The 24,893-nt window shown below is 39.8% G+C and overlaps 1 protein-coding gene across 2 annotated transcripts in view; it reads right to left on the bottom strand.

The window, feature by feature from the left end:
- Nucleotides 1-533: 533 nt before the first annotated feature.
- B3GALT1 (beta-1,3-galactosyltransferase 1) overlaps nucleotides 534-24,893 on the bottom strand; it is a 523,605-nt gene continuing 499,245 nt past the window's right edge. For both annotated transcript variants that reach the window (XM_032355847.1, XM_032355848.1), the window contains one exon: nucleotides 534-6,020. In XM_032355847.1, coding sequence (XP_032211738.1) covers nucleotides 4,811-5,791 — 981 coding nt within the window. In that variant the 5' untranslated portion in view covers nucleotides 5,792-6,020 and the 3' untranslated portion in view covers nucleotides 534-4,810. The remainder of the gene's footprint in view (nucleotides 6,021-24,893) is intronic.

Here is a 24,893-nt window from a genome sequence, read left to right as displayed (position 1 = left end):
CATTTTCAACTTGAGCATGCTGGAGAATCACCTGACCGGCTTGTTAAAATAGATTGCAGAGCCACACCCCTAAGTTTCTGGTAGGTTCCAGGAATTTGCATTTTGAACCAGTTCTCACTTGGCACGAATGCTCCTGGTCTAAGACCATGCATTGACACCGTTGCTCTGATGTTGGTCGTTTAGAAGAATCACACTGAATACAAATCCATGTATTATATGTTTTCATTGTTAACTCATGTATGTCAGCTCACCTGATGGACTTAATTGCTTGACCTCTGAGCTATAGTGGTAGTAAATCCAGTTAAATTTCCCAAGTGAAGACCTATTTAGGCTAATTCAGGGTTGATAAGAACAGGAAGTTTTGTCTCTCTCTCTCTTTTAAAGGTGTTATTTATTTATATATTTATTTTGACAGAGAGAGACACAGCAAGAGAGGGAACAAAAGCAGGGGGAGAGGGAGAGGGAGAAGGAGAAGCAGGCTTCCCGCTGAGCATGGAGCTAGATCCCTGGGATCATGACCTGAGCCGAAGGCTAATGCTTAAGGACTGAGCCACCCCGGCGCCCCAGGAGCTTTTGTCTCTTAAATAGTTATCAGTCTCTTGCTTACAAAGTCAGTCTTCAGCAAGGAACACCTATTTGTCTGCTGTAAAGAGTGCCTGGAGAGCATTTTCCCAGTCTGAGCAAACTTTTACTATAGTACGCAATATTCCGAACGATCTATGTGGGTGACGTGTTAAGAATGACAGTTTCACCTTGAATTTAATATGTCCTAATTGCCCAAGCATGTTGTCAGTATAATGCTCTCTGAATTAGAATCTGTTGACATGTTCAAGCCATAGAATTTAAAACAGAGAATTTCCTGAGGCCACCAAGGGGTGAGGGAGACACCAGTTTCCTAAATCCTGAGCAGCCCGTGATCTATGGACCGAACACTCTCTTAGTTGAGTGTTTAGCTGCAACGGGCTCTTGGGATGAGGTCTGGACGATGCGAGCTCTGACCTACGTGGAGGTCGAAGAGAAGGTTAGTGATAAACAACAGGGCGTGGGCTCATCTTAATGGTCACAACCCACCAAAGGGATTCCTTCAAAAAAGAAGCCAAGAGGAAAACATGTTCTCCTTCTGTTTATTTGTCCCAATGGTTTAAAAAAAATCAGCTTTATGGAACCATGATCTTCCTCATGACAGATGGGCTTAAACATAGGCATCGTGCTTTCAATCAACAGTTTACATTTCAAGAGGAAGGTGAAGAAACTGAATGTAAAGACATCTTCAGCATCTATTCGTCGTTTTTTCAGTTTTATAACATTGATACAAAAAATAGTATTCTGATTAGCAGCTTGATTGGCAACCCATGTAACCCTAAATAGTACTACAAACCTGGAGAGTGCACTTTTACAGACGATTACGTTTGGCGAAATAGTATGTACAATTCTCACAAATAAATACATAAATAAACAATCATTCATATATAACGATATACCTAAATGTCAATTATCATCAACAAGCGTTTCTAGTAAATTACTTCTTTCATTCACAAGTTACTTGGTTGCTTATAAAAACTATCCTCACCTTTACAGAAGACTAAACCCACGTATTAGGAAAGGTAGAAAAAGAATCCCAGAAGCTTTATGTAAATGTTCCATTGTGTTTTGACAGAAGAGATTCGATTGAAAAACTTCTTCCTTAGCTTCTCCATTAAGAGTTTGTTTCCCCGATATCATCACACAAAGGGGTTTTCTGAATTTCGTCCAAATCAAAAAGTGATCTTCAAGTTTTGATTTTCTTTATTTAAAAATACGATATTATATGTTGAGACTGGCATTTGGTCCAATATAAGAAGACTCAAAGCCACGCAAACTAGCCAGCAAAGATAAAACTTTTTTTCCAAAAATAAATTTAAAAAAGAAATTGTAAGAATACAGATACTAAATATTGATACCTTTTGTTATCCAATGCATAATGAACAAAACAGGTAGGGGGACAGTCAGAAGGTTTTTATAAAAATTGTCTGAATGACTCCTGGTATAATACTGTCTGAAACATTTTATGTAAGAGAAATGAAAATACATTTAAAAATGGCTTAAATAATTGAAACCATAATTTGGCCAGTGCCAGAAAATTAAGAAAAGTAGAAAATTAGAGCTTTTTCTCCTGATCACTTGACTTAAACATTTTTTTTTGAACATTCAAAAAATGAAGGGCAAACATGCTTTTGGCTATTGAAACACTGGACAAATGGCCTTGCCTTATCAAGCTCCATGCAGAAGAAAATGTACATAGCAAGCAGATTCTAGCTATACATACAGGGGAGAAAAAAAATGCCTTTAAAATATATACATATGGTCTTTGATGACTATTTACACGTTTGTCATATGGGCACTACCTAGCATAAAAAAGTTAGGAAATAGTTCTTTAAGACATATGATTCTCCGATTTTTGCTCCCTTTAAAGATTAGGGCTCTCTTTATAATGTACACACACACATACATAGAAAACAATTCATAGATGTACATATATGATGTTTATAATGTGCAATTCCTTGACACGAAGGTGGCTTGGCTGAGCATAAGGTAAATGCAAGATGGTAGTAGAAGACACAAGCTCGATTCGGCTAGGTGCCTGACATGTGAACCAAGTACAAAGTCATGAGACTTTTTCAATGACTGGAACTTACAGCAGTTGAGGGTTGGGGGTTAGAGAGGGGCTCACCTTGTGTTGATCCATCTCTCCCCGGGCTACCTAATGCTGTTTTCCAATCAAACTCGGCAGTCCGGCTGACTATTTGATGAGGATGTATTGAAGGACAGGAAGACCTGTCTCATATTGCATTCTTTTGGGCTGGGGTTAAGAGATCCAATGTTGTCAAGAAAGAGGCCATGACTTCCATGCGTTCATTTTGCTTACTTGTTTGCTATCCACTTCTAGGGGGAGCTTCGAAAGGTCAGGTTAAAAGAAAAGTTATATTCTTTCAGTTGCAGGGCTGTCTTTGAATGAAAACAAACAGAAGTTTCCTAATGAATAGAAGATGTGCGATGTGTGGGTTTGCAGGGTGCCTGTTCTCCTTCTGATAGAGAGGGACTAGCTCTACCGGCCCTCAAAGATCTTACTGAGAATTCAGATCAGTGTTTCCTGAGATCTAAGTCGATGGGATATAATACATTTTGCAAAGCATGTGATTCAATTATTGTAATATGCTTCCAGCCAGAGGCTCCTCTCCAAAGAAAGGCAGCTGCCTTCACTTTCAGCACCCTGGGAAATCAAGGCATTGCACCTAAGTAAAAACTTACTCATCGAAACCAGAGGAAATGATAGAGAAATCGAAGCTTCTCCAAACACCTAAGATATCCAGGGAAAAGTCAAAGTTTTAGAAGAGTCAGATGCCGTAATAGTTCAGGTTTGATCTTTATGCTGGCAGAATTTACATTTAAGATGATGTTACTACTACTGATGACCATCGTTGTAACTAATTATTTGAGCATTTGGCATAATGCATGACACATTGCATTAGCACCTTTTAAACTAAGGATCTCAAAATACTTAGCAAATGCAATTTGCTCTCACAGCACCTGTGAGGTAGGTGTTTTTTCCATCCATTTTATAAATGAGCATATTAAAGCACAGCAAGGTTAAGATGCCTGCTCACATGACCCAACACGTATGATGGTATCAAGAGAAACTGATCCCAAGCTTCTCTACCTTTGTTTCCTATGAACCTCAGTCACAGAGCTTCCAGAGCCCCTCCTGGCCCTAACAGCATTGCTGCTAGAGGTACCTGGATGTTGCTGATGTTAGAATATTACATCTATAAACTGTAGGGCTAAAGCATTCAACAACATTGGGACCCATTGAAAGATTATCTCACAGGCTTTGCAAATGTGTTGGAGAGGCATCTTATACTATTGCTAAGCTTGCTTATGTTAATTATAATGCATATGTAAATTTGTATTGTCTCCTCATAATTTATCGTTTTTCTGCCCTCCTACCAATGTACTTCTACATATGTTGCCTTCCCGAGCCAGAATCTGTAAAATGCACTTAGCAACACTGTATGGAGGGAAGCAGGTGAGATTACATTTGGCAAAATCTCCTTGGAGGCACCAGATAATGTTTGTTTCAAAAGACCAAAAAAAAAAAAAAAAAAATCTTGTTTATTTTTTTAAGTAGCATTTTATATACATCCACCCGATGACCAGGTTTAATCCTCGGATGAGTAAGCAGAGTTGTCTTCCAACCATACAGAATATTTGATTTTCAAGTTTAAATTTCCATTTATTTAGCTGCAACCTCCCTGCCAGGTCTAAGTTCATTTCTTGGTGGAATGGCAAATACTGTAGACATTACATGGCAAGAGATGTAAAAATTCAATGAAACAGCACACACAGTATTAATAATGACACCGGGCGTGTCTTCCTGACTGTATTATTTCTGAAAAGGTGTTACTTACTTTTATTTTTGCAGAGGTGATATGAAGACGTTACCACAAGTCTTGGTTTCCCAGAACTACATTTTTATCTCAGATGCATGGTATGTAAATTCTAGCCATCGTTAGGATGTTGCTTTTTGAGACAAATGCAATGCCTCAGGACCTGAGACTGAAATCTGGCCCTTTTAACTCATGGATTGTTTCTATGACCAGAGCCCAACATTTGTAAATGGGCAATCCACGAAAGAAACTAGGAGAGGAAAGCAAAAAGCTTTTTACAAAACCCCTACACCAGTTCATTTCCCCTGGTGACACCAGTAAAACACCAACACCCTAGGCCCCATTTCTTAAAAAAGAAAAGAACTGTATTTACATCGGTAAAAGTCCTAACATCTGAGATGTTTCTTGCTTGACATGTCATTCCAGATTCTGTGCATTTCTTCTGGAGAGATCTGATGCACGGTGATGACGCGGCGATATCTACACAAACTGTAGGCCATTTTCCAGTGATTGAAGCCACTGTTCTGGAAAGGATGTATGCCCAGTTTTCGAAGACACAGCCCCACATAGACATCTTCAAGGTGAAGCAGCCTTGTATGGAGTGAGGTCTTATAAATGAGTTCAGCCACATCAGCTGAAAAGATATAGCCGGTCCCCGAACAGAACGGTGGGTAGTTACTGTCAGGGTACAAATCCCTGGGCATGTACCACTTACTGCGGACGTCCCGGATTGGCCCACCATTGATGACATAGCCAGTAAAATACCTTCTTCTTGGCTTGGTGGAGGGTTTTAGGAGTTTGTAAATAAGGTTGTCCATGTTTACAAAAATGTCACTGTCTGTTTTCATGACATACTTGGCTTTTGAACAAAAAGTCGCCACCCATCTCATTCCCATTAATGTTTTGAGGGTAAGGTTATGGTAGGAGTCAATGAAGTCTTCCACAATGATGTCGTGGAAGATTTGGCTCTCTTGCTCCACCATCTGATTCAGAACCGGATCGGCGTTCTTACCCAGGAGGAAGAGAGTGGCTATCTTGATCCCTTTGAAGTTGTTCTCATCCCCCCACGTCTCTCGGATTGCCTGGCGGGCGTCAAATTCTTTGTGGGTGGTGCTGATGAGGATAACAAGGAAAGGAATGTTTTTCTCACATTTGTTGGGCTCATTTATAAGAAATTCAAAAGAATGTGGGTTTATAGGTCGAGTTCTTATGTTGCCAAAGGTAAAGTTTTTCCTGGCAACTGTTAGGTGGCTGAAAGGCTTGGAGCCAGTGTAGGAAGAAGTGGGACGAGTTATACTCAGATACCAAAGGGCGCTGGCCCAGCACACAACTGTCAAAACGTAGAGACAGGAGACCTTTGAAGCCATTGTCTTGAGAGCACGTCTATTCCAAATATGGAAGAATATGCCTTCTTGGCATTAGTTTGTTTTCTTCTTGCAAAGGCAGCATATTACTAATAAATCCTAAAGTTCGATAGAGAAGTGTGAGTGCAGGATTGTCCATGGGTCTTAGTGGTGGTCTGGCATCTCCGCGCTCCCTTTACTTTCTTCCAAATCTGATAGAAGGTTCCATGATGCATAAATCTTCCTCTTAACTCTGCAAAATCAATAAAGTACAGTTGTCATTCAGATTTATTTAGTCACTTTACATCCTCAAATAAACATAATAAGGGTGTTAGAATTACCCATGATAACTCAAATCGTAAACGTAATCATTCATTTCCACCACTACTGAAAACTTCCTGACATGACCATTCTTCCTTTCCTTCATGGGATAGAGGTTATTTATGTTTATTCATACCCAATTAATGAGTATTAGATTACAAACTCCAGAGGAACATGAAGTACACTGAGCATCACTAATTAAAAAAGACTTTCCCTTCTTCACAAAAGGACCTTTTTGCTGTTAAATATCTTCTGACACTGAAGTCTTCTTTCAAGCAGGAGAGCCTCACACAGGGCCTCCTATCTCCTTTCCACGCTTCTAAGTCTAAGCGTTTGCTTGCTCAACTCTGATGACGTAGTCCGTTCTCAACATCCCTCTTGTTTCTCTAGCTCTAGATTTGAAAATGTGTGCATGACCTCTGGAAAATCTCTGCTCAAACGGTCTCTCTGGGATCTGACTTACAATAATTCCTTACTTTTCCTCACTTTTTCCTAACTTTGGTTCCCATGAATGTTAGTCCCTAATTCTCAGTTTCCTAGGAGGCTTCATGTGAAGAAGACATTTACCCTGGGGCATGGACACCATCACCCAAGGGGCCTTTCAGAGAGCTGGCAGCGTTCATTTTGGAATTGATCAAAATGGTATCACGTTTAGTGGTTTTCAGCAATTCACCCTGATGTTCCTTTGGTGAAATTATGCTGGCCCCTTTCAATCCTTTTTATACAGTTACACTTGTCAGTAACCACAGCAGGAGTATAATAAGAGACGCAACTGAGCTTGGGGCCACAGATCCAATGAAGATGGAAAGAATGCTTTAATTGGCTCACATTAAAAAGTTGTCTTTTGGAACGCTAATTCTTTCTAGAACTTGAGCTGCTCTTATAGCCAGTAAAAAATATATGCCAGGCTACAAAGTCCATTCTTGTTAAAAATTGTCTCTTCCTTCCCAGTTAGAGCAAAACGCAGTAGCTCTAGAAGACAAAGATGGTAGATCATGGATATCAACTTCAACAAAGTCCACTTCAGAGAAAACTATGCACTTAAATGGACAGACTGTGTTGAACGAATTTAATTGGGATTGCAGATTGAAAATCAGGCTTCCAAGCACAATATTCATAATGAAATGAAAAGACATGATGGGCAATAGCAGAGATAACACACATCCTCTCACTGAAGCCAAGAGCTGCCTGTGAATATATGATCCATATGAGACCAGCAATAACTCAGTGTGGTTACGGTTCTAACTAAATGAATATTAGAATGGCTTCAAGCAGCATGACTCTAGGCATAGGCAGGCCTTCATCCGACCCATAATAAGTACTCTCTAAATAGAAGCTCCAGTATCCTTGGCTCCTGAAGGAAATGTCCGCTCTAAGGTGCGCCATAGCTGATAAAAACGACGTGATGTGTGGCAAGCTTTGAAACTTTAAATAGCAAGCGAAACGAAGGGAAAAGCCCGCAGTAGAGTTTAGAAAAGGGCTTCTCAACTTGGAATATATAGACAGCAGCTTGATCTGAATGCCAAAGGTGTGTGAGTGAGTCTCAAGGTAGCACTAGAAGCCAGACTTTCTCTGTCATTGTTCCAGGCTAGTTTCTGTTTCTTGTAAGCCTGTCGTTATCATCCTAGAGCCCTTGTCACTTTTCAAACTTTCCTACTAAACTGTGAGTCATCTATTCCTAAGCTGCTATACCTAAAGTACACACTGGAAGGGGCATCCCTCAAGCTCTCTTCTTGAGCCCCTACTCACATGGGGGCTTGTAAGGTAATGGAAACATGGAAGCAGAGCCCATACTCCTCCTTGAGGAACACGTGGTCCAGGAGAAAAGATTTCCTGTAAATGATTAAGACAGAGAGATAGAAAATTTCCTCACGAGGCTTTGGGAGGACACAGGAGAGGTGGCTGGTGGGCAGGGTGTGGGCGGACCAGATCCTGTCATGCAGACTGCGCACCACATCTCCACGGGGTGCCATTCCCATAGACTGAGCTGTGAATCGTACTCCTTCACCCCATCCGGGACTGAGACAACGAGGTGCCTTGGGGAAGACGCCATACAAAAGTTATCTAAGCTGAGTCTTCAAGGACAAGTACAAACTATCTGGACGAAGGCCAGACATCTGAGGCAGAGGGAACGACCTATACAAAGACATGAAGTGAGAAGCACGGGGTGCGCCTAGACTGCCAGTTATGGAGGAAGGGAAGAGGACAGGGTGCCGGGGAGGAGGGTGGCGATGGTGAACTTTCAGGCTCTCGAGATGAGCAGGGGGTATATGGTGAGTGGTGAGTGGTGAGCGGTGCTCAGAAACTGTTCTGAGCTGATCACCCATCTTTGCAATCTAAGGCGTGTAAGGGAGGATTTTTACCATCACCGAGGAGTAAAACATGTCCACTGGTTTCAACAGCAATTTATTTTTCCTTATTAAGGATTTCTTTTTCCCACAGTTCTATGCCCCAGAGGAATAAGTGACAATTTGTTTTCGTTGACACGCTTCTGTGTGATTTTCTGGGGGAAGGGACTCCATAAATAACAGGTACTTGGGCGATTTAGAAAGATCTAAAAAAGGGAGAAATGTAAGAGAACTAGGGGAGAACATGAATAAGGTTTATGTATTTAGGAACACTTTTCATAGAAGAATGAGCATTCTTTCTCAGACAGCTAATGAGCATGGCACTTCTTCCATTGTTATTTGTATGTAGGTCTTATTTTATTTTATTACTTTATTTATTTATTTTTTGTAGGTTTCATTTTAAAAATCCTGTAGTACGCCAGATGCTGAGCTATGCGCTGTGCACACCATGCCCTGTATTTTATAGAGCTTACGGTGTTATAAGAGAGGTACCGTCTCCATTTTACAGTTGAGAAAATGGAAACTCAGAGATATTAAGTAGCTTGCTCAAGATCACACAGCTAGCAAGTGACTAAGTGCGTAGTCATCTCGAGCTTCCTAAGGCCCGTTAGGACGATGGGCAAATTCTTGCACGGGTGAGCCCCGGGTGGCAGGGCGCAATGCATGCTGCTTATCTCCCACATTGCCATCCACACATTGCCTAGTTCATTCTGGTCCATGACACACTGCATGACACCAGTCCTATGGGGATCCTTGATCATCAAAAAATGATGACTTGTCAAGAGCACATGAAAGCTGGGTATGGGGGGTGGGCAAGAGTAGGGGGAGCTGCAGCTGTCAAAGGGCTTCAGAAACACGTTGCAGTTCCCTTTCTCGGAAACTCTGAAACACACGCATGTAATCACACTCACACACTGAAGGAATCATTCTTTATACCTACTTTTTTCAGACAGGAGGACCAAAATAAGCACAGTATTATTATTACATCCTGGCCCCCAATAAATGCAAGCAATCACCAATAAAAACAGAGGATCTGCAATGGGGAAAGGAACCAGCCTAGAATCTGAAGAGCGGTCAAAGATAATGCATACCTACGGGAAGGGGTGCTAGAAAGCATCCTGTTTGCTTACAATGAAATAGATTTCTCAGGTGGCCAGAGAAGAACAAATACATGTCTCTGGAACAGAAATGGCAATGTAAGCAAAGAGAAGAGAGGGTAGCAGCAGGCTGCATTTAATTCTAAAGCATCATTTTTTGTACATTGGTTGAAGAAGTTAGTGTTGGGCAAGATGTCCATGCTTTACTCCTTGAGCAATCTGAACTTGCCACGTAGCTTTCTGTGCCTCTGTAGCCTTAAGTATAAAACAAGAGCAAAAATAACATCTACATTATCGCCAACAGCGTTATAGCTATTAGCAATTATCACTGATCCTGCCCTTATTTTATACTTAAGCTGAGCTTCTGGGAGATTTGTTGCTAGTCAATTGGTACTATGATATAAAGAATGACTTCTAATGGCGATGACGGGATTATGTCAGTTGATTAGTTCATGATTTGGGGTCCAGGTTACCTATGTCAATCGATTCTTCTAAATCCATAGGATTGTGGTCAGTTTTTTGGTCTAGCAAATATACTGTACAGATTGCCTACTAGAGAACTCTGTTTTCTTCTTGGAAAAAAACAAAGGCAAAAGCCCACCAAAAAGCAAAGAAAACATCAGCTGAAAAGTTCTAGGGAACTTGAATGTCACAAAGCAGAATCCTCTGGAGGGTTCTTTCAGTTTCACGAAACTTAAAAAAGTCCCGTTTAACAGACACACTAATGTATTAAAATACAACGTCGCACATGGTGTATTTGTCATTCCTTTTAGCAGCCCTACTACAACCACAGACGCTGATGACACATTAACTTGTCATCCGTTAAATACAAATCCCTCCAAATGGAAACATTCCTCTCTAACACTTGAAAGATTTCCTCCCTGGAGGCCTTGCTGTATCACAGACTACCTCGTTCATAGAACCCGTCAGTAGCTAGCCACCTTCACCTTTCAGGAAGTTAATGGGGCAGAATTTTCGATTTAAGGAGCACATGTTTCTCCTAGAAATCACATTGGGTAAGCTGTTATTTTGAGTAATTTATTTTTTAAAAAGCCCCTAAACATGCCCAAATTCTTCTCTGGCATGGCCAGAAGTTAGTGCAGAGGAAGTGGGTAGATCTCTTGGGCGAACTGTGCATAGTTTGGGGTGTCAAGTTCATGTCCTTCTCTGTCATGGTTTAGGCAAGTACAATCAGTACTGATTTCCTATGCCCCGGTTGCCACTGAGTTGGTGTGGCCGTCATTGCAGCTTCCTGGCACCCAGGGGTAAGGCTGCTCGTGCCGCTTCTATTCCCTGGTGCCACAAGGAGTGTAAGAATAACCCTAAGTTCTGATTTCCCTTGGATTTCCAAATCTACTTCATTTGTTCGCCAGAGACGTACTGAACACCTGTTAGAGACGCCAGGCCTTGTTCTACAATCTGGAAAGACAGATGGTGGCTTACTTTCTAGGAAATGTAGGCAGAAAACAAACGCATGATAAATGAATACAAAAATAGGTTCAGGTAGTGGTAAGTGACGCAAATACGTTGGGCAATGGAATAAAGACTGAGTAGAGGTAGACTGAGTAGAGGGAGGGGAGTAACTTTAGATGAACTGGTCACTCTCTGAGACGGTGATATCTGAGCTGAGAAAAAAAGCTTTATGATCTCCAGTCTAGTCATTGAATCTTTAACTAACTTTTTGGCTCTCTGCTTGGCTCTTTGGGATTAATCCTTCATTAGGAGGATCCTTTTGGTTTTTGATCTCTGCTCCTTTCTTGTCTTTTGGATCTTCTTGGCTTCATGTTTCCCAGTGGTGGCCTTTTTGCCCACTCTTGCAAATACCTTCAGCCTCTAGAGATGTAGTTTATTGGTATTAGGGTTATATGTATTAGTTTGCTAAGGTGGCTACAAGGAAGTCCCATAAGTTGGGTAGATTTATTGTTTCATAATTCTTTTTTTAATTAATTTTAGGCAGTGAACAGATAGTGCAATATTGGTTTCTAGAGTAGAATTCAGTGATTACCCACACACAACACCCAGTTCTCATCCGAACAAGTGCCCTCTTTAATCCCCCTCACCCATCTAGCCCATTATCTACCCACCTCCCTTCATCAAGCCTTAGTTTGTTTTCCATTGTTAAGAGTCTCTTATGGCTTGTTTCCTTCTTCCCTTTTTATTCTTTCCCCTTTCCCATATGTTCATCTGTTTTCTTTCTTAAATTCCACACATGAGTGACATCATATGGTATTTGTCTTTCTCTGTCTGACTTATTTCACTTAGCATAATATACTCTAGCTGCATCATGTCGTTGCAAATGACAAGGTTTCATTCTTTTTCATGGCTAAGTAATATTCCATTGTGTGTGTGTATTTTATATATATATATAATATATGAATAACATCTTCTTTATCCACTCATCAGTTGATGGACATTTAGGCTCTCTCCACAGTTTGGCTAGTGTTGACAATGCTGTTACAAGCCTCAGGGTGCATGTATCCCTTCAAATCTGTATTTTTGTATCCTTTGGGTAAACACTTAGTAGTGTAATTGCTGGATCATAGGGTAGTTCTATTTTTAACTTTTTGAAGAACTTCCTGTTTTCCAGAGTGGCTGCATCAGTTTGCGTTCCTATCAACAGTGCGAGAGGATTCCCCTTTCTCTACATTCTTACCAACACCTGTTGTTCCTTGTATTGTTTCACAATTCTGAATGCTAGAAGTCTGAGAAGATGTTGGTGGGGTGGTTCCTTCTGAGAGCTATGAGCAAGAATCTGTTCCATACTTCTCTCCTAACTTCTCGTGATTTGCTGGCAATCTCTGGCACTCTTGGCTCATAGATGCACTAACGAGATCTATGCCTCCATCTTTGTACAGCATTTTCCTTTCCCAGTGGGTGTCTGTGTGTCCCAGTTTTCCCTTTTTATAAGGACACCAGTCACATTAGATCAGGGCCTATCCTAATGGTCTCATTTTAATCTGATTACTTCTGTAAAGACCCTATTTCCAGAGAAGATCACATTCTGAAGTATTGGGGGTTAGGACTTCAATGTGTCTTTTTGGCAGGAGGACACAGATTCATCCATAACATCTGCTTTCCTGGATACCAACAAAATGAAATATTTGGCTCCACATGACTTCATTTCTTCACATTTTATGTTCTTGATTTGAGCAGGTAAAGTTTTGGGTTTTGATAAACTAACTTTTACAGGATGAACAATTTGTAATTAGTATTCAAAGAAGAATGAAACATGAATGTGTAAAGAGACTCAAAATTTGGCTTATTTTTAGGTTAAAGAAAAAGCTAGTTCTTTTTTTTTTTTTTTTTTTATAAGACCACATAAAGAACATGGCATAGTTTTCAAGAGTCCTGTGCTTCTGCTGCTTTCTCTTTCCTTTAAGGTACCCCCTCCACACACGAAAAAAATCATCCCATAATTAGTTGGAAAGTGAAGCGAGGATGCTGGCATCTTTCCCAAAAGGTTGGGGTCAACAATTCCCAAGAAACTGACCTGGTTTCTGGAGAATAAGAATGATTCTCCAGCGTCACCTCAAACTACCGGCCTTCCTATTATTCAGTAACAATTTTGAATATGCAGAGACCATATGGTACTACAAAAGTGGTTTGAACATTAAAATCCATGTAGTAACTTTAAAACATGGTCCAAAAGAGGATCCCGTTGGAAAAAATCAACCCAGTTTTAACCAGTTAAAAGAGAGGAATAAAAGGAAGACAGAAATTAAAAAAAAAATAAAAAAGAAAGAAATGAGAAGGCAGGGAGAGACAGGGATAACTACTCATGTTTATGAAAAGCTCTTGAAATGGATGAGAAGCTGGCCGTATAGCACATGACGATACTGGGGAGGGGAAAAGAGATTCTGTCTGAAAAATGTTTTGATCTCAAACGACTTTCCTCAGAGCTGGCGTATGAGGGAAATCAAAGAATCTTCGTTCTGTGGGGAAATACAAGAACTCAGACTGCAACAGAACTAATTGATAAACGAGCCCCAAAGGCCAGAGATTCTACTCGGCTGCATTAATTTGGCGAATGGTTATCTTAATCCCCAACTCCCTCCCTTCCTCTCACTCTCGTAATTATGCTCTAAATAAGCACAGGAGAGGAAGAAATAAAGCACTATTAACACTAGATAATGGTCCTTGAAGGAAGAATTTCATAAACCATTATGTTATACAGCTTGCTAACTTATTATCTCTCCAAATCACAGAGGGCTGGTTTTCTCTCCTAGCCTTTCTTTGAAGTCAGTCTCCTTGGCTGTGGAAGGCACTGTGCCCACAGAAGTGGAAATCCCTGAAAGCTCATCGGAGTAAGCGTTCTCACTCCTCTGCCTCAGAAAGACAAAGAGCAAATTTGTTCCTTTAAAAAAATTTTAACTGTGATTCCTTTCAGATTCCCCATAATTGAACTTGCCCAACAGATCATTTGCAACAAGGAAATGGCAGAAAGCAAAAGGTAATATTCATCATCTTTTGCCAGGTGTGAAAGCATTTCCCTCTCCAATCTGGAAGAGATTATTTGAACCTTTCTCCTTTCAGTTCAATATACCTTGAAATTTATTGTGAAGGTCTTTATAAGTTCCTGCACTCAAAAGGACGGGGCCAACTTGAAAGAGGAGTGGTCAGGATGAGGATGTCTTTGTGTGGGCTTACGGCTCTTGCTATTCTGAAAGCTACACTCTTTTTCATGGCCGAAAGAGTGCACTTCAAATGAGAGGAGAAGATTATAGCTTTCTTCAAATCAATGTGTTGCCCTAGTTCTAGAATTCAGAGAATTTTTAAACATTGCTACAGTCCTCTCAGGGAAAAATGAAAATGAGGATGTCTCATTATTTTAAATAAATGCTTGGCTTCCTTTGCAGTGATGGATATGGTGCCTTGATGGCCTTAGATGAGACACATTTTTAAAGATGGGCAGAGCCATCACTTATTTAATCACAGGAGCCTGGGAGCCTGGCAGTGTGGTAGGGCCTTCGGTTGGGCTTCGCTGCTGGGAAAGAGACGCCAGGATGTTTTATTACAGATGTGGAAGAGGATGAGAGGTAAGACATCTTACTCATATAAACAGCAGCTGGGAGATTTTAAAAGTGATGAACTCTGCAATACCAAAAATAAGTATTCATTTGGCCCATTATTTTGGGGAGGGGAAGCCGATATAAATGGATATTACTGGAAACCAGGATGATGTTAGGGTCTTGCTATCTAAAATTTACAATGTCTAAGGAGATATTTCTTAGCCCATTCCACCGAGGTAATATTTTAGGTCATATTTCAAAGAATGATATTAGTAACATGAAGGAACTGATAACATCATATGCAAAAGAACCTGAAATTCTTATTTTCCTTGTGTTTCCTTTTCTAACTCAAATGCTCCTTTAAACAATATCAGTTTCTCAGAATACATAGTAACCAAAAATAATTTTGTGTGGCTGCTGCCAATAGAAATTATCTTGTAGGCAGTCAGTCCTTTGGCACTGTGAGAGCTGGATTCTACTCTCAGATGTCTGGTCGTCTGCTCTGGGATCTGAGCATCTTTCTACCTTTGTCTCCCTGTCTATAAAATGAAAATGGTAACATCTGGACATACTTTGCTGGAGCACCGTAGGGATCAAATAAGATGCTGTTTGAAAATACTCCAGAAGCTAAATACTGCTACATGAATGGAGAGTCTTATCGTCATTAATAGAAACATGATAAATAAGAGACAAATCCAGAGAGGATCACCTATAAAATGTCTCATGAGCAACTATCAGTCCAATGCATCTTGACTAACCGGGGCAAAAGCAGTTTCCTTACCTGGCTGATACTCACAAAAGGGAAAAAAAGCTTGGCAGTTGACTGTTTCCATAAGATTCAATTTCATTTTATAATGTGGGTATCAAGAGGTCTTGTACTTCTGTGGAAAGGGGAAGCTAGAGGAAACGTTCTGATTCTTAGTAGCACTAATGTGATGAAGAATTAGATTTTTTTCAAATGTAACTTTAGAATATCTAAAATCTACCAGATTTAAATAGCACTCTGCATAGTGTTTACACAGTCATCATTAACATTCTATGTACATTAAAGTATAGTTTGAAATGGCTATCCCATGACTATTTTAAAGATATTTAAGACAAAGCCAATTCAAGATTTATCTTATCTTATCTAATCGAACCTATCCACAATTACTATTACAAGGTATATGGTCACTTCATCACTTAGCTAAGGGACTTTGCAGTTTTCAGCATTAGAACGGCTTTGTAAATTGCTCTAGAAATGCACCTAAAGGAAAGCCTGGCTGACAAGGAGTTCTGTTTGGCAGAGCAGCTTTTTAACCATACCCTTTTGTTTTGAAATCTGTGATTGTGTGCATTATTTTCTTAAATTAGTACCTACAGGCCAGTCAGGTGAAAAATACTGCCCTTGATGGCCATTCTCAACCTCAGTCATCCATTTGGGTCTTTACAGTGCTTACCTCTTTCAATTCCCAGCATTTCTCCCCACAAGGTATTGGCCAAACTCGTGCTCAGCTTCACCCCACCGGATGCTATTTGGTTAGAGATCTCCCTCTCTATACACTCCCTTCTTTTTTACAACTTCCTTTTTGCTTAAGATTCTTATTTGCCCAATGGTTAGAGACCAAGCCTGCCACTGTTGATCCTAATGGCACCTTCAACTCTTCACCACAACCCGACCGTACATAGCTCTTGAATCTGTGAAGCTGCACTGGACTCCTCTCACTTGGATTCCACGGGCAGGGCTCAAGACATTAATCTCCCCCAATGTCTCTGAGGCTCAATTCTCAATTCTCAATTCCTGTCATTCACCACTCTCCCTTCCCCACTGCACCAGCTCTCCACAGTCATCTGCCATCTTTATTCTTACTTCTGAGCCTTTAAATTTTATGGGGTAAAGTCTCATTGTCAAAGAGACTGAGACAATTTGGTCTCCTGGACAAAGCAGAGGATAGACAGTCAACAGAAAAAGAACCAAGTTGTAGTTCTCTCATGAAGTCTCTGGAAACATTTTCCTCCTTAAAAATTTCTCTTAGTTTCAAAATCACATTAACTTTCACTGATCAGAAATTCTGCACCAGTCCATGATTTTTCAACCCACTTGACGAAGGGCTCTTCTCTGTAGAATTTGGCATTTTCAGTCTTTCCATTTCCACTGGCTCTTTTGTCTCTGGAAGGGCTTAGAAAAAATGATGAGAATAACAATAAACAAACCTCTTGATCCTGGCATCGCTTTCAATTATTGTCATATTTTTCTCTTCCATTTCATATCCAGAGCCCCTAAATAAGTGCTCTCTCCCATGCTTTTCTCCTTTTCCTCACCTATTTACCTCTTGCAATCTATCCATATGGCAAGTGACGCCATTTTGAGGAAAGCCACGAGACCTTCGCTGAAACACTTAGTCTCTCTCTTCTTCCATCTCTTGCCTAGGATTCCTCATGTTTCCCTGCTCATATTTCTAGTGGTCTTTGTGCTTTTTCCTCTTCACCTGTCCTCTGTCTGCTCTTCCCATTTTCCACACCAGGACTCAGCCCTCCCTCCAAACTCGTTAGCATGGGGGAACTCGCTCTCTAGAGAAAGGCTTTTGCTGTCAGCTTTCCAGCAGTGTTCACCAGAAAGGTGGGTCAGAGACTGATGAACTTCACATCCCTTCCCATTTTGGGTACAGTTCTCTCTCTCAAAAAGGGTATAGATGTAAGTTTATACCAAAGCAGAGAGATATTTGCTTTCCTTTCCCATCAGATAGTTTGAGTTCTATAAAAGTAGAATTTAGGAAAAGGTATTTAAGTATAATCGGAAACAGGTCAGTTGTAAAAGGAAATAGACTTTTTTTTTTTTTTAAACACATGAGCCATACAAATATAAAACCATCAGGAATTAGAGGGAGAAAAATCTCACTTGCCATTATTCTCTATCGTATCTGTTCAGTCGAAAGTGTAACCATCCCCATGATGAACCCCCTTGCCTACAGCCTATGAAACAAGGACATGAAAAGGGCCTCCAGGAGGCTCTTGGGGAAAAAGATGGACTTCTAGGACATGGGGCTGTGAGGAGAGGAGAGGAAAAAAATTAATATTCTGGGTTGCCTAAAAAAAGTGTAACCATTTTTATGACTGGGTAGATTAGTATAGCATTTCATTTTTCAAATTTGTTAAATCAAGATTGTAGTATTAATTATTTTGAAATAATATTTTAAGCAATAATTTCTATTTAATCAATACGATTTGCTAGGACTATATAAAATGCCTTACAAATAACTATTTGTACATATAATTTATATTTTTAGAGAATACATCATTGCTTCTCTGCTTCTCCTCACACTTATAATGTTCTCTATAATTTACATAACCTTACTAACAATTTTAAGAAATAGGTATCCTTGTTCCCATTTTACAAAAGAGGAAATAGTCCCAAAGAGTAAGCAACTCGCCCCAGTATCACACAGCTAGTGAGTGATTAAATCTGGAAGTGGGGGTGCCTGGGTGCCTTAGTTGGTTTAGCCTTGGACTCTTGATTTTGGCTCAGGCCCTGGTCTTAGGGTCCTGGGAGTGGGGAATGGGGTCTCTCAATGGGGAGTATACTTTGCTCTCTCTCTCCCTCTCCCTCTGTCTCTCCCCTCTCCATATCTCCATCCTCCCCACTGCCGTTCCACTCCCACGCATGCTCTCTTTTTAAATCAAATAAATCTTTAAAAAAAAAACAAACAAACCTGGATATGAACACGAATCTGTTAAACTGTAATGTGTGTGTCTTTATGCCATATCCTACATTTCCTTTATATGCAGTCATATTAAAATTTTTGTTTTTCCTACTTCTGTGAAATAACGTGAAGGTAGGGGAAGTGAACTCATGGCTGCTGTGCATCTCACCATGACTCAAGGGTTGTTTTTGGCCCTGAGATTCTTAGTGCCATAATGTATATGCATAGTTATTGTTTTTAATGAGAACTCGAGAAAGGATGAAGGATTCAACTCCATTCACAAGGCTACTTCTTTTACAATACAATATTAAGGTATCTAGAAAACCATCCCAATAATGTTGCTTGAAGCTCATATAGCTCTAAGTCAAAAGGAAACTGTTGGTCTTAAGGGATATTTTAACTAAACTTTGAAGGTCAGATGAACTACTCGTCTCTACCATAATGAAGCAGTCATTTTATCTTGGGAAGAGTGTAAGACTTGGCATCTGAGGCTCTGCCACTTCCTTCCTAGGTGATTATAGTCAATTCTCCTTTTAGGGCAGATTTGGTAGTTTAGCTATTCCAATCTATTTCTTGTCCAATTCTCCCTTAGCCTTTCTTCCAGGAAATGAACCAGTTTGAAAAGAAGAGCTGAACCCAAACTAAATTTCCCAGATCCCTTTACAACTTGGATAAAGGCATAGGACCTATTTCCACCAATCAGATGCCTCCAGCCTGAGCAACAAAAGATGGCAGCTGCTTTCCAGTGATTTGGATTGACTGGAAAGCACATGGAGTGACAAAAGTCTCTGGTGCTTCTTGAATGGCTGTGACAGAATTTCCATTCTCCAAGTGGGACATAATCGTTTTGAGTAGAGGCAGTGGAAGCAATGCAGCGCCCCCTAAAACAGCTCTAAAAAATTGTCAAGTACCATTCAGGCTGTGTGGTTCATGGCCAAGCTGCTCTGGCTGGTTAGTAACCACATATGGGTCTTGACTCCCAGAGATTCCAGGAACTACCTAATGCCTTCCCATAAATTCCTTTCTTTTTTACCTGGTAAAGTGGCTTCTGTTTTTTTTTGTAACTAAGAACCCCAAACCACACCATTCTTTCTACTTCTTGAGGTATAAAATTAAATGATGATATCTCATTTTCAGGTTGGTTGTGAGGTACATTGTAAGTGGCATATAAACTTGTTATTATAAATTGCTGGACATTTAAGGATATTTAAGGACTGCTTAGGTGAACTAGCTACCACCATAAAATGAATGCATCCCTGCTATACTCAGGTTGGGCCATGAAGCAGCCTTTTGAATTGAGGATCATATTTAAAACTATATTTTCTCTCTCAATGCTGTCTAAAATGTATGGCATGTGCCTTTTAGCTGGATGTCACATGGACCTCTTGTTGTGATCTTGTTTAGGGCAAGATGCCCTGGATGACAATTGATTATCTCTTTCAGGAAACCCTTGCACACCTTTCTTCTAGAAGAATTTGCAGAAAACTGTGCAGCCTTCATTTTAAAATAGGCCACCAAAAACACATTCTTAAAAATTGCTGAAAATGCCTTTGGTTCTTTTTTGTGATGTGTTAATTCTGCCTGTATAATTACACATGGTATCATACATGTGCATAGTCTGAAGACATGTTGACAATTCATTATTCTCCATTCTTTTTTTTTTTCCCTTTGGGAGGGAGGATTTCTTTTCTTTCTTTCTTTTTTTTTTTAAGATGTATTTATTCATTTATTTGACAGACCGAGATCACAAGCAGGCAGAGAGGCAGGCAGAGACAGAAGAGGAAGCAGGCTCCCTGCCGAGCAGAGAGCTCAATGTGGGCTCGATCCCAGGACCCCGGGATCATGACCTGAGCCAAAGGCAGAGGCTTTAACCCACTGAGCCACCCAGGTGCCCCCCACCCTTTTTTAAAGATTTCTTTATTTATTTCAGAGAGAGAGAGAGAGTGTGTGCATGCACATAAGGTAGGGAGGAGCAGAGGGAGAGAGAGAGAGAATCTCTAGCAGACTCCCCTCTGAGCATGGATCCCACCTCAGGGCTTGATCTCATGACCCTGAGATACTAACATGAGCTAAAACCAAGAGTCAGATGTTTAAATGACTGAGCCACCCAGAAGCCCTGGGAGGGAGGATTACTGAAAAGAACCACTATGCTTTTGTTTGCATTTCCTCATTCATTATATTTGATAATCCCATGATCAAAATTTTTACATGTTATAATAAATACACAAACTAAAATGCAAATTACCTTCCTTTAAGGAGCTTATAGTTGTATTAACTATAATTGGTGTGTGAAGAAATAAGGAATAATTCGAGTTATGGTATTATAACTGAAATAGTTAATTCTTGATATGGATGATTGGGTTACATTCATGGAAGACACAAGTTTCACCCGGATCTCAAATTTTAAAGTGAATAGAGAAATCTCACTGGGGAGAAAAACTGATTGTGCAGAAGAGACATTCAATGGTAAGAGAAAAGCATTTGCAAAGAAACAAAGGATTGGATTGACTGTAAATTGATTTACTTGGAGAAGAGGGAGCCATCAGGTAAGACAAGAGTGTTGGATCCTTGACAGAAATGTAGTTGAGATTAAGTATGCAGAGGGAGTCACTGCTCATGAATTTATTTTTTCTCTACCATACCTTCATCATTTCTTCATTTTCAATAAACTTCCATAACTTTACCACTGATTGTATTTTGGGTTGATTGTTTCTTTATGTCTTATGGAAAGAAGCTTCAATCACTAGGCTGGTTTTCTCATTGCTTTTAACTGTGTCTACTTGATAAACTGTAACCTCTTTAAGGACAAAGATTCTCTCTGACTTTATCATTATTTTTATTACTCTTATTATTATTTCTAGCTTTATCACTATGATAAGTATAATAGCATGGTGCAGGAAATACTGTAGTTGATGAATGAACAATTATTGAGTGAATGGCTTCCAGATAGATAGCCATCAACAGTTATCTAATGAGATGACATCAACAAGAGCCCTTATTGAGGGCTCTTGAGAGCTCAGATATCATCGATAAGTAGAATGTATTCCAGAGCAAGCATTTATGTGATGTGCTAGAAAGACCAAAAGGTGTTGTGTACTCTGATGTAGGATATCTTCTTCCATGTCTGGCCCTTTTCACTATGTCATTCAAGGCAAATTTCTGCCTCTGATTGAATTCCTGAATTCATGACTTTGTTGTAATGACTCTAGACTAAAAATAAAATTTCTGGAAAAAGATACAATTTCTGTGAATGACAATAAACACACACACACACACACACACACACACACACGATTAGCCTGACATTAATTAAAAAAGAAATTCAGAAAACATAATATAGAATCTGAACTTTTTCTGGGGTGAATATTTTAAAAAATTTTTCACAAGTTGTCAACTGTCAAATCCTTGAATTATTCTTTCCTGAATGTCTTTCTGAACCAATTTTTTATAAATTATCTGACTTGCTATCGTGGTGGGTCATTTGTGATTACATCCATCTTGTCCAGTTATAGCAGTAACATGTGTAAATTGGATCTCTAAGGGGTGATAAAGTGATGCAAATAGTGCTTTTCACCTTGGGTTACTATAGCCACAGTCATTATTTGCAATAGCTACTGTACTCTGTTCTTCTATGAAATCCCCTAACAAGATGCTTCACCTCATGTCACTTCCAAGCTACTGATAAGAGTATAAACATTGAAAAGTTTTGAACCAGCATAACTTCACTTCTAAAAATGCCCTTCCAGGAAATTATTTGCAGAGCTATTATTAGGTTGGTTTTAGCATGCTTGGAATTTCTTTATAGTGACCATATGTTGCCAGATCCAAGAAGGAAATAATGCATTTTGGGGTAATAGGAATGGGGCAAAGAATAACCTCCAATAACTGAAAACTATTCAAGGCATGAATTGCAGTAGTAATAATGAGCTCTTTGGTTCCTGGGTATATGTCAGTCCCAGAAGACTAATAGAGAAGTGCCAATGCTTCTGGTGCCTGGGGAGCTCTAGGGCACTGCTCCTGGGGCAACTGTCAAAATTTGGATTATTATTTATCTTCCACATGGATCAGAAAGCTAAGCAGAAAAGTAAATGCTCAATAGGAAATATATTCATGGGCTATGAAAGAAGAAGTTTTTCAAAGTTCTGTCTTGTCAGCAGACTGTGTTCCAATATACTTGTTACTTCGGGTTGTGAGATGCTAATGGGCAGAAAACCTACATTAAATGAAGTTTTCATTCATTTATTGCAGAACTGCTCAGAACCTTTGAAATGATCTATTCCTTTGAGAATCTCAAGACAGACATAAAATGACACACTGAATTTTGTTTTTGCTAGATGCTTCCTAGAAACACAGTTTGAGATGCTGTGTCCTATTGGACAGTTAAGACACTCTGTGACTTCCCTTTTGAAATTGTAAATGACTGTCATCACATTATTGTCACTGTATTTTTTGTTTCTTAAAAAAGGGTCTAAAGAAAGGCAGACTTGTCACAGACTTTTGGGTACTTTATGGAGTAAGCATAACCCTATTAGAATATCTATTTTTAAAAAATTCTTGTAAGCCTAGCATCTTGTAACTCTTGATTTTCCTAACTTTCCTAACAGTGTATTTTAAGGCTATATTCCTTTTGAGAAAGCTTTTATTTTAATAGTACAAAATGATACATACTCCAGACTCCCCCAAAAGGTACATACTCAAGACAGAATTTTAGAGGATCAAAATAAGCAAAAAGAAGAAAATAAAAACCACCCATAATCCTACCAAGCAGATACAAGGACCATTGACAAGTAGATGTAGATCTTTTCTTTATTTGCATCTTGTACTTTTTTAGTAATAAAGAGAGGATCATGTTGTAAGGACATTTTTTCAGCGTCATCCACACCTTCGCATGCTATTACCCACTCTCACGTTATTTTCAATAACTATTGTATTTTATTTATGTAATCATCCCTCCACTGTCGGATATTTAGTCTAACAGACTTCCTGCATTTCCTAGGTTTATTCTGTTAGCATTCTTGGAGACTCCAGTGATGTGAATATTAGAACAGATGACACTGTTCTTGGTTCTGTAAGCCTTGTCCTAGAAACTTCACATGTCTCAATTGTGGTGTCAGAGAACAGAGGCACAACAAGGATCTGCTGCCCAGAGTCCCTGAAATCATACTCACAGTGCTGCTGACAGTCATAACTTCCCAACCTGGCTCATTAATCTGCAACTACAACTTATTCCCGGACCACTAATATTTCAGAGGAACAATACAAGCAATCGAAACCTGCAATTTATGGGTCAAATCCACAGAAGAGTACTAAGTCAACACTTCTGGCTCTTGGGAGGAGAATAGTATTGTATCTGGGGGCCTATATGATGGCAGCATGAAACAGTTCCATGTTTTGTTTGAAGTCTTCCAGATTATTTATCCCAAAGCTTATTACTGTAAATCATATTATTATGATAATATTAACATAATATGATATCATATTATTATTATCATTTTATAATGAATGCCCATATCACTTACATAATACATAGTTTCATCAGCACCATTAGGGGCAGTTAATAAGAGGTTGAAATTAGCACAACCAGGTAGTCTTTTTTTTTTTTTTTCAGATTTTATTTATTTATTTGACAGAGAGAGATCACAAGTAGGCAGAGAGGCAGGCAGAGAGAGAGGAGGAAGCAGGCTCCCTGCTGAGCAAAGAGCCCGATGCGGGGTTCGATCCCAGGACCCTGGGATCATGACCTGAGTCAAAGGCAGAGGCTTTAACCCACTGAGCCACCCAGGCGTGCTCAGGTAGTCTGTTTGATGAGAAATTCCAATCATGATTTGAGCTGACTTTCAACTATTGAGGATAGCTATCTGGAGATTCTCCATCAGAATTCTTCTGGGCACCAGGTGATGATACGAGGGAGCCTGGTGGGCTGGATCTCCCTGGTCTAAGTGACAGTCCGTGCCATGTTGTGAGGATGAGGTCTTGGCTATCTTTCATCCTAGCTGCCCTTACTGTGTAGCACCTTGAAGTAATATATCACATAAAGGAAGTCAATTTGGACTAGAAAAACCTTGGCTATCTCTATGTGTCAATTGTGAAAATTTGCAGCTACGAATGTTAGTTTTTTAATTGCCGAGAGCTCGGATTTCATCAGTATTTTGAAAAGGCATTTGGTTATGAGACTTGTACCAGCAGGCAGTATTATGAAGTATTAAAACTACAGATCGTGTAGTCAGACAACTCAAGTTCACATTCTGCTATTTCCTAGCTGTATCACCTCTCTGCAATCATCTCCTCGGTGAGAAGATAGGAAAAGCGTGCCTACTTCAGATTCATGAAAATGAAATGGAATAAATATCAGGAAAGCACTATCAGTCTGGGCACATATTAGTGCTTCATAAACGCTATTGCTAATTTTAATATTTGAAGAAAAATCACACATATATTTAAATATTTTAATACATTTTATGATGAATTAGGATTCTATGGTTAATTTTCTCTCTTATGAGCGACACTGTGTTAGCTCTCAGGGGTTCAATAACATAGCGTCCTCTAAAGAGTTGAAGTCAAGGGGCGCTTGGGTGGCTCAGTGGGTTTAAGCCTCTGCCTTCGGCTCAGGTCATGATCTCAGGGTGCTGGGATCGAGCCCTGCATTGGGCTCTCTGCTCAGCAGGGAGCCT

This window comes from Mustela erminea, chromosome 8, assembly GCF_009829155.1.
Source record: "Mustela erminea isolate mMusErm1 chromosome 8, mMusErm1.Pri, whole genome shotgun sequence".
In the NCBI taxonomy this organism is placed as follows: Eukaryota; Metazoa; Chordata; class Mammalia; order Carnivora; family Mustelidae; genus Mustela; species Mustela erminea.
The sequence above is the reverse complement of the archived record's forward strand: the minus strand, read 5'-3'. Positions and strand labels throughout refer to the sequence as shown.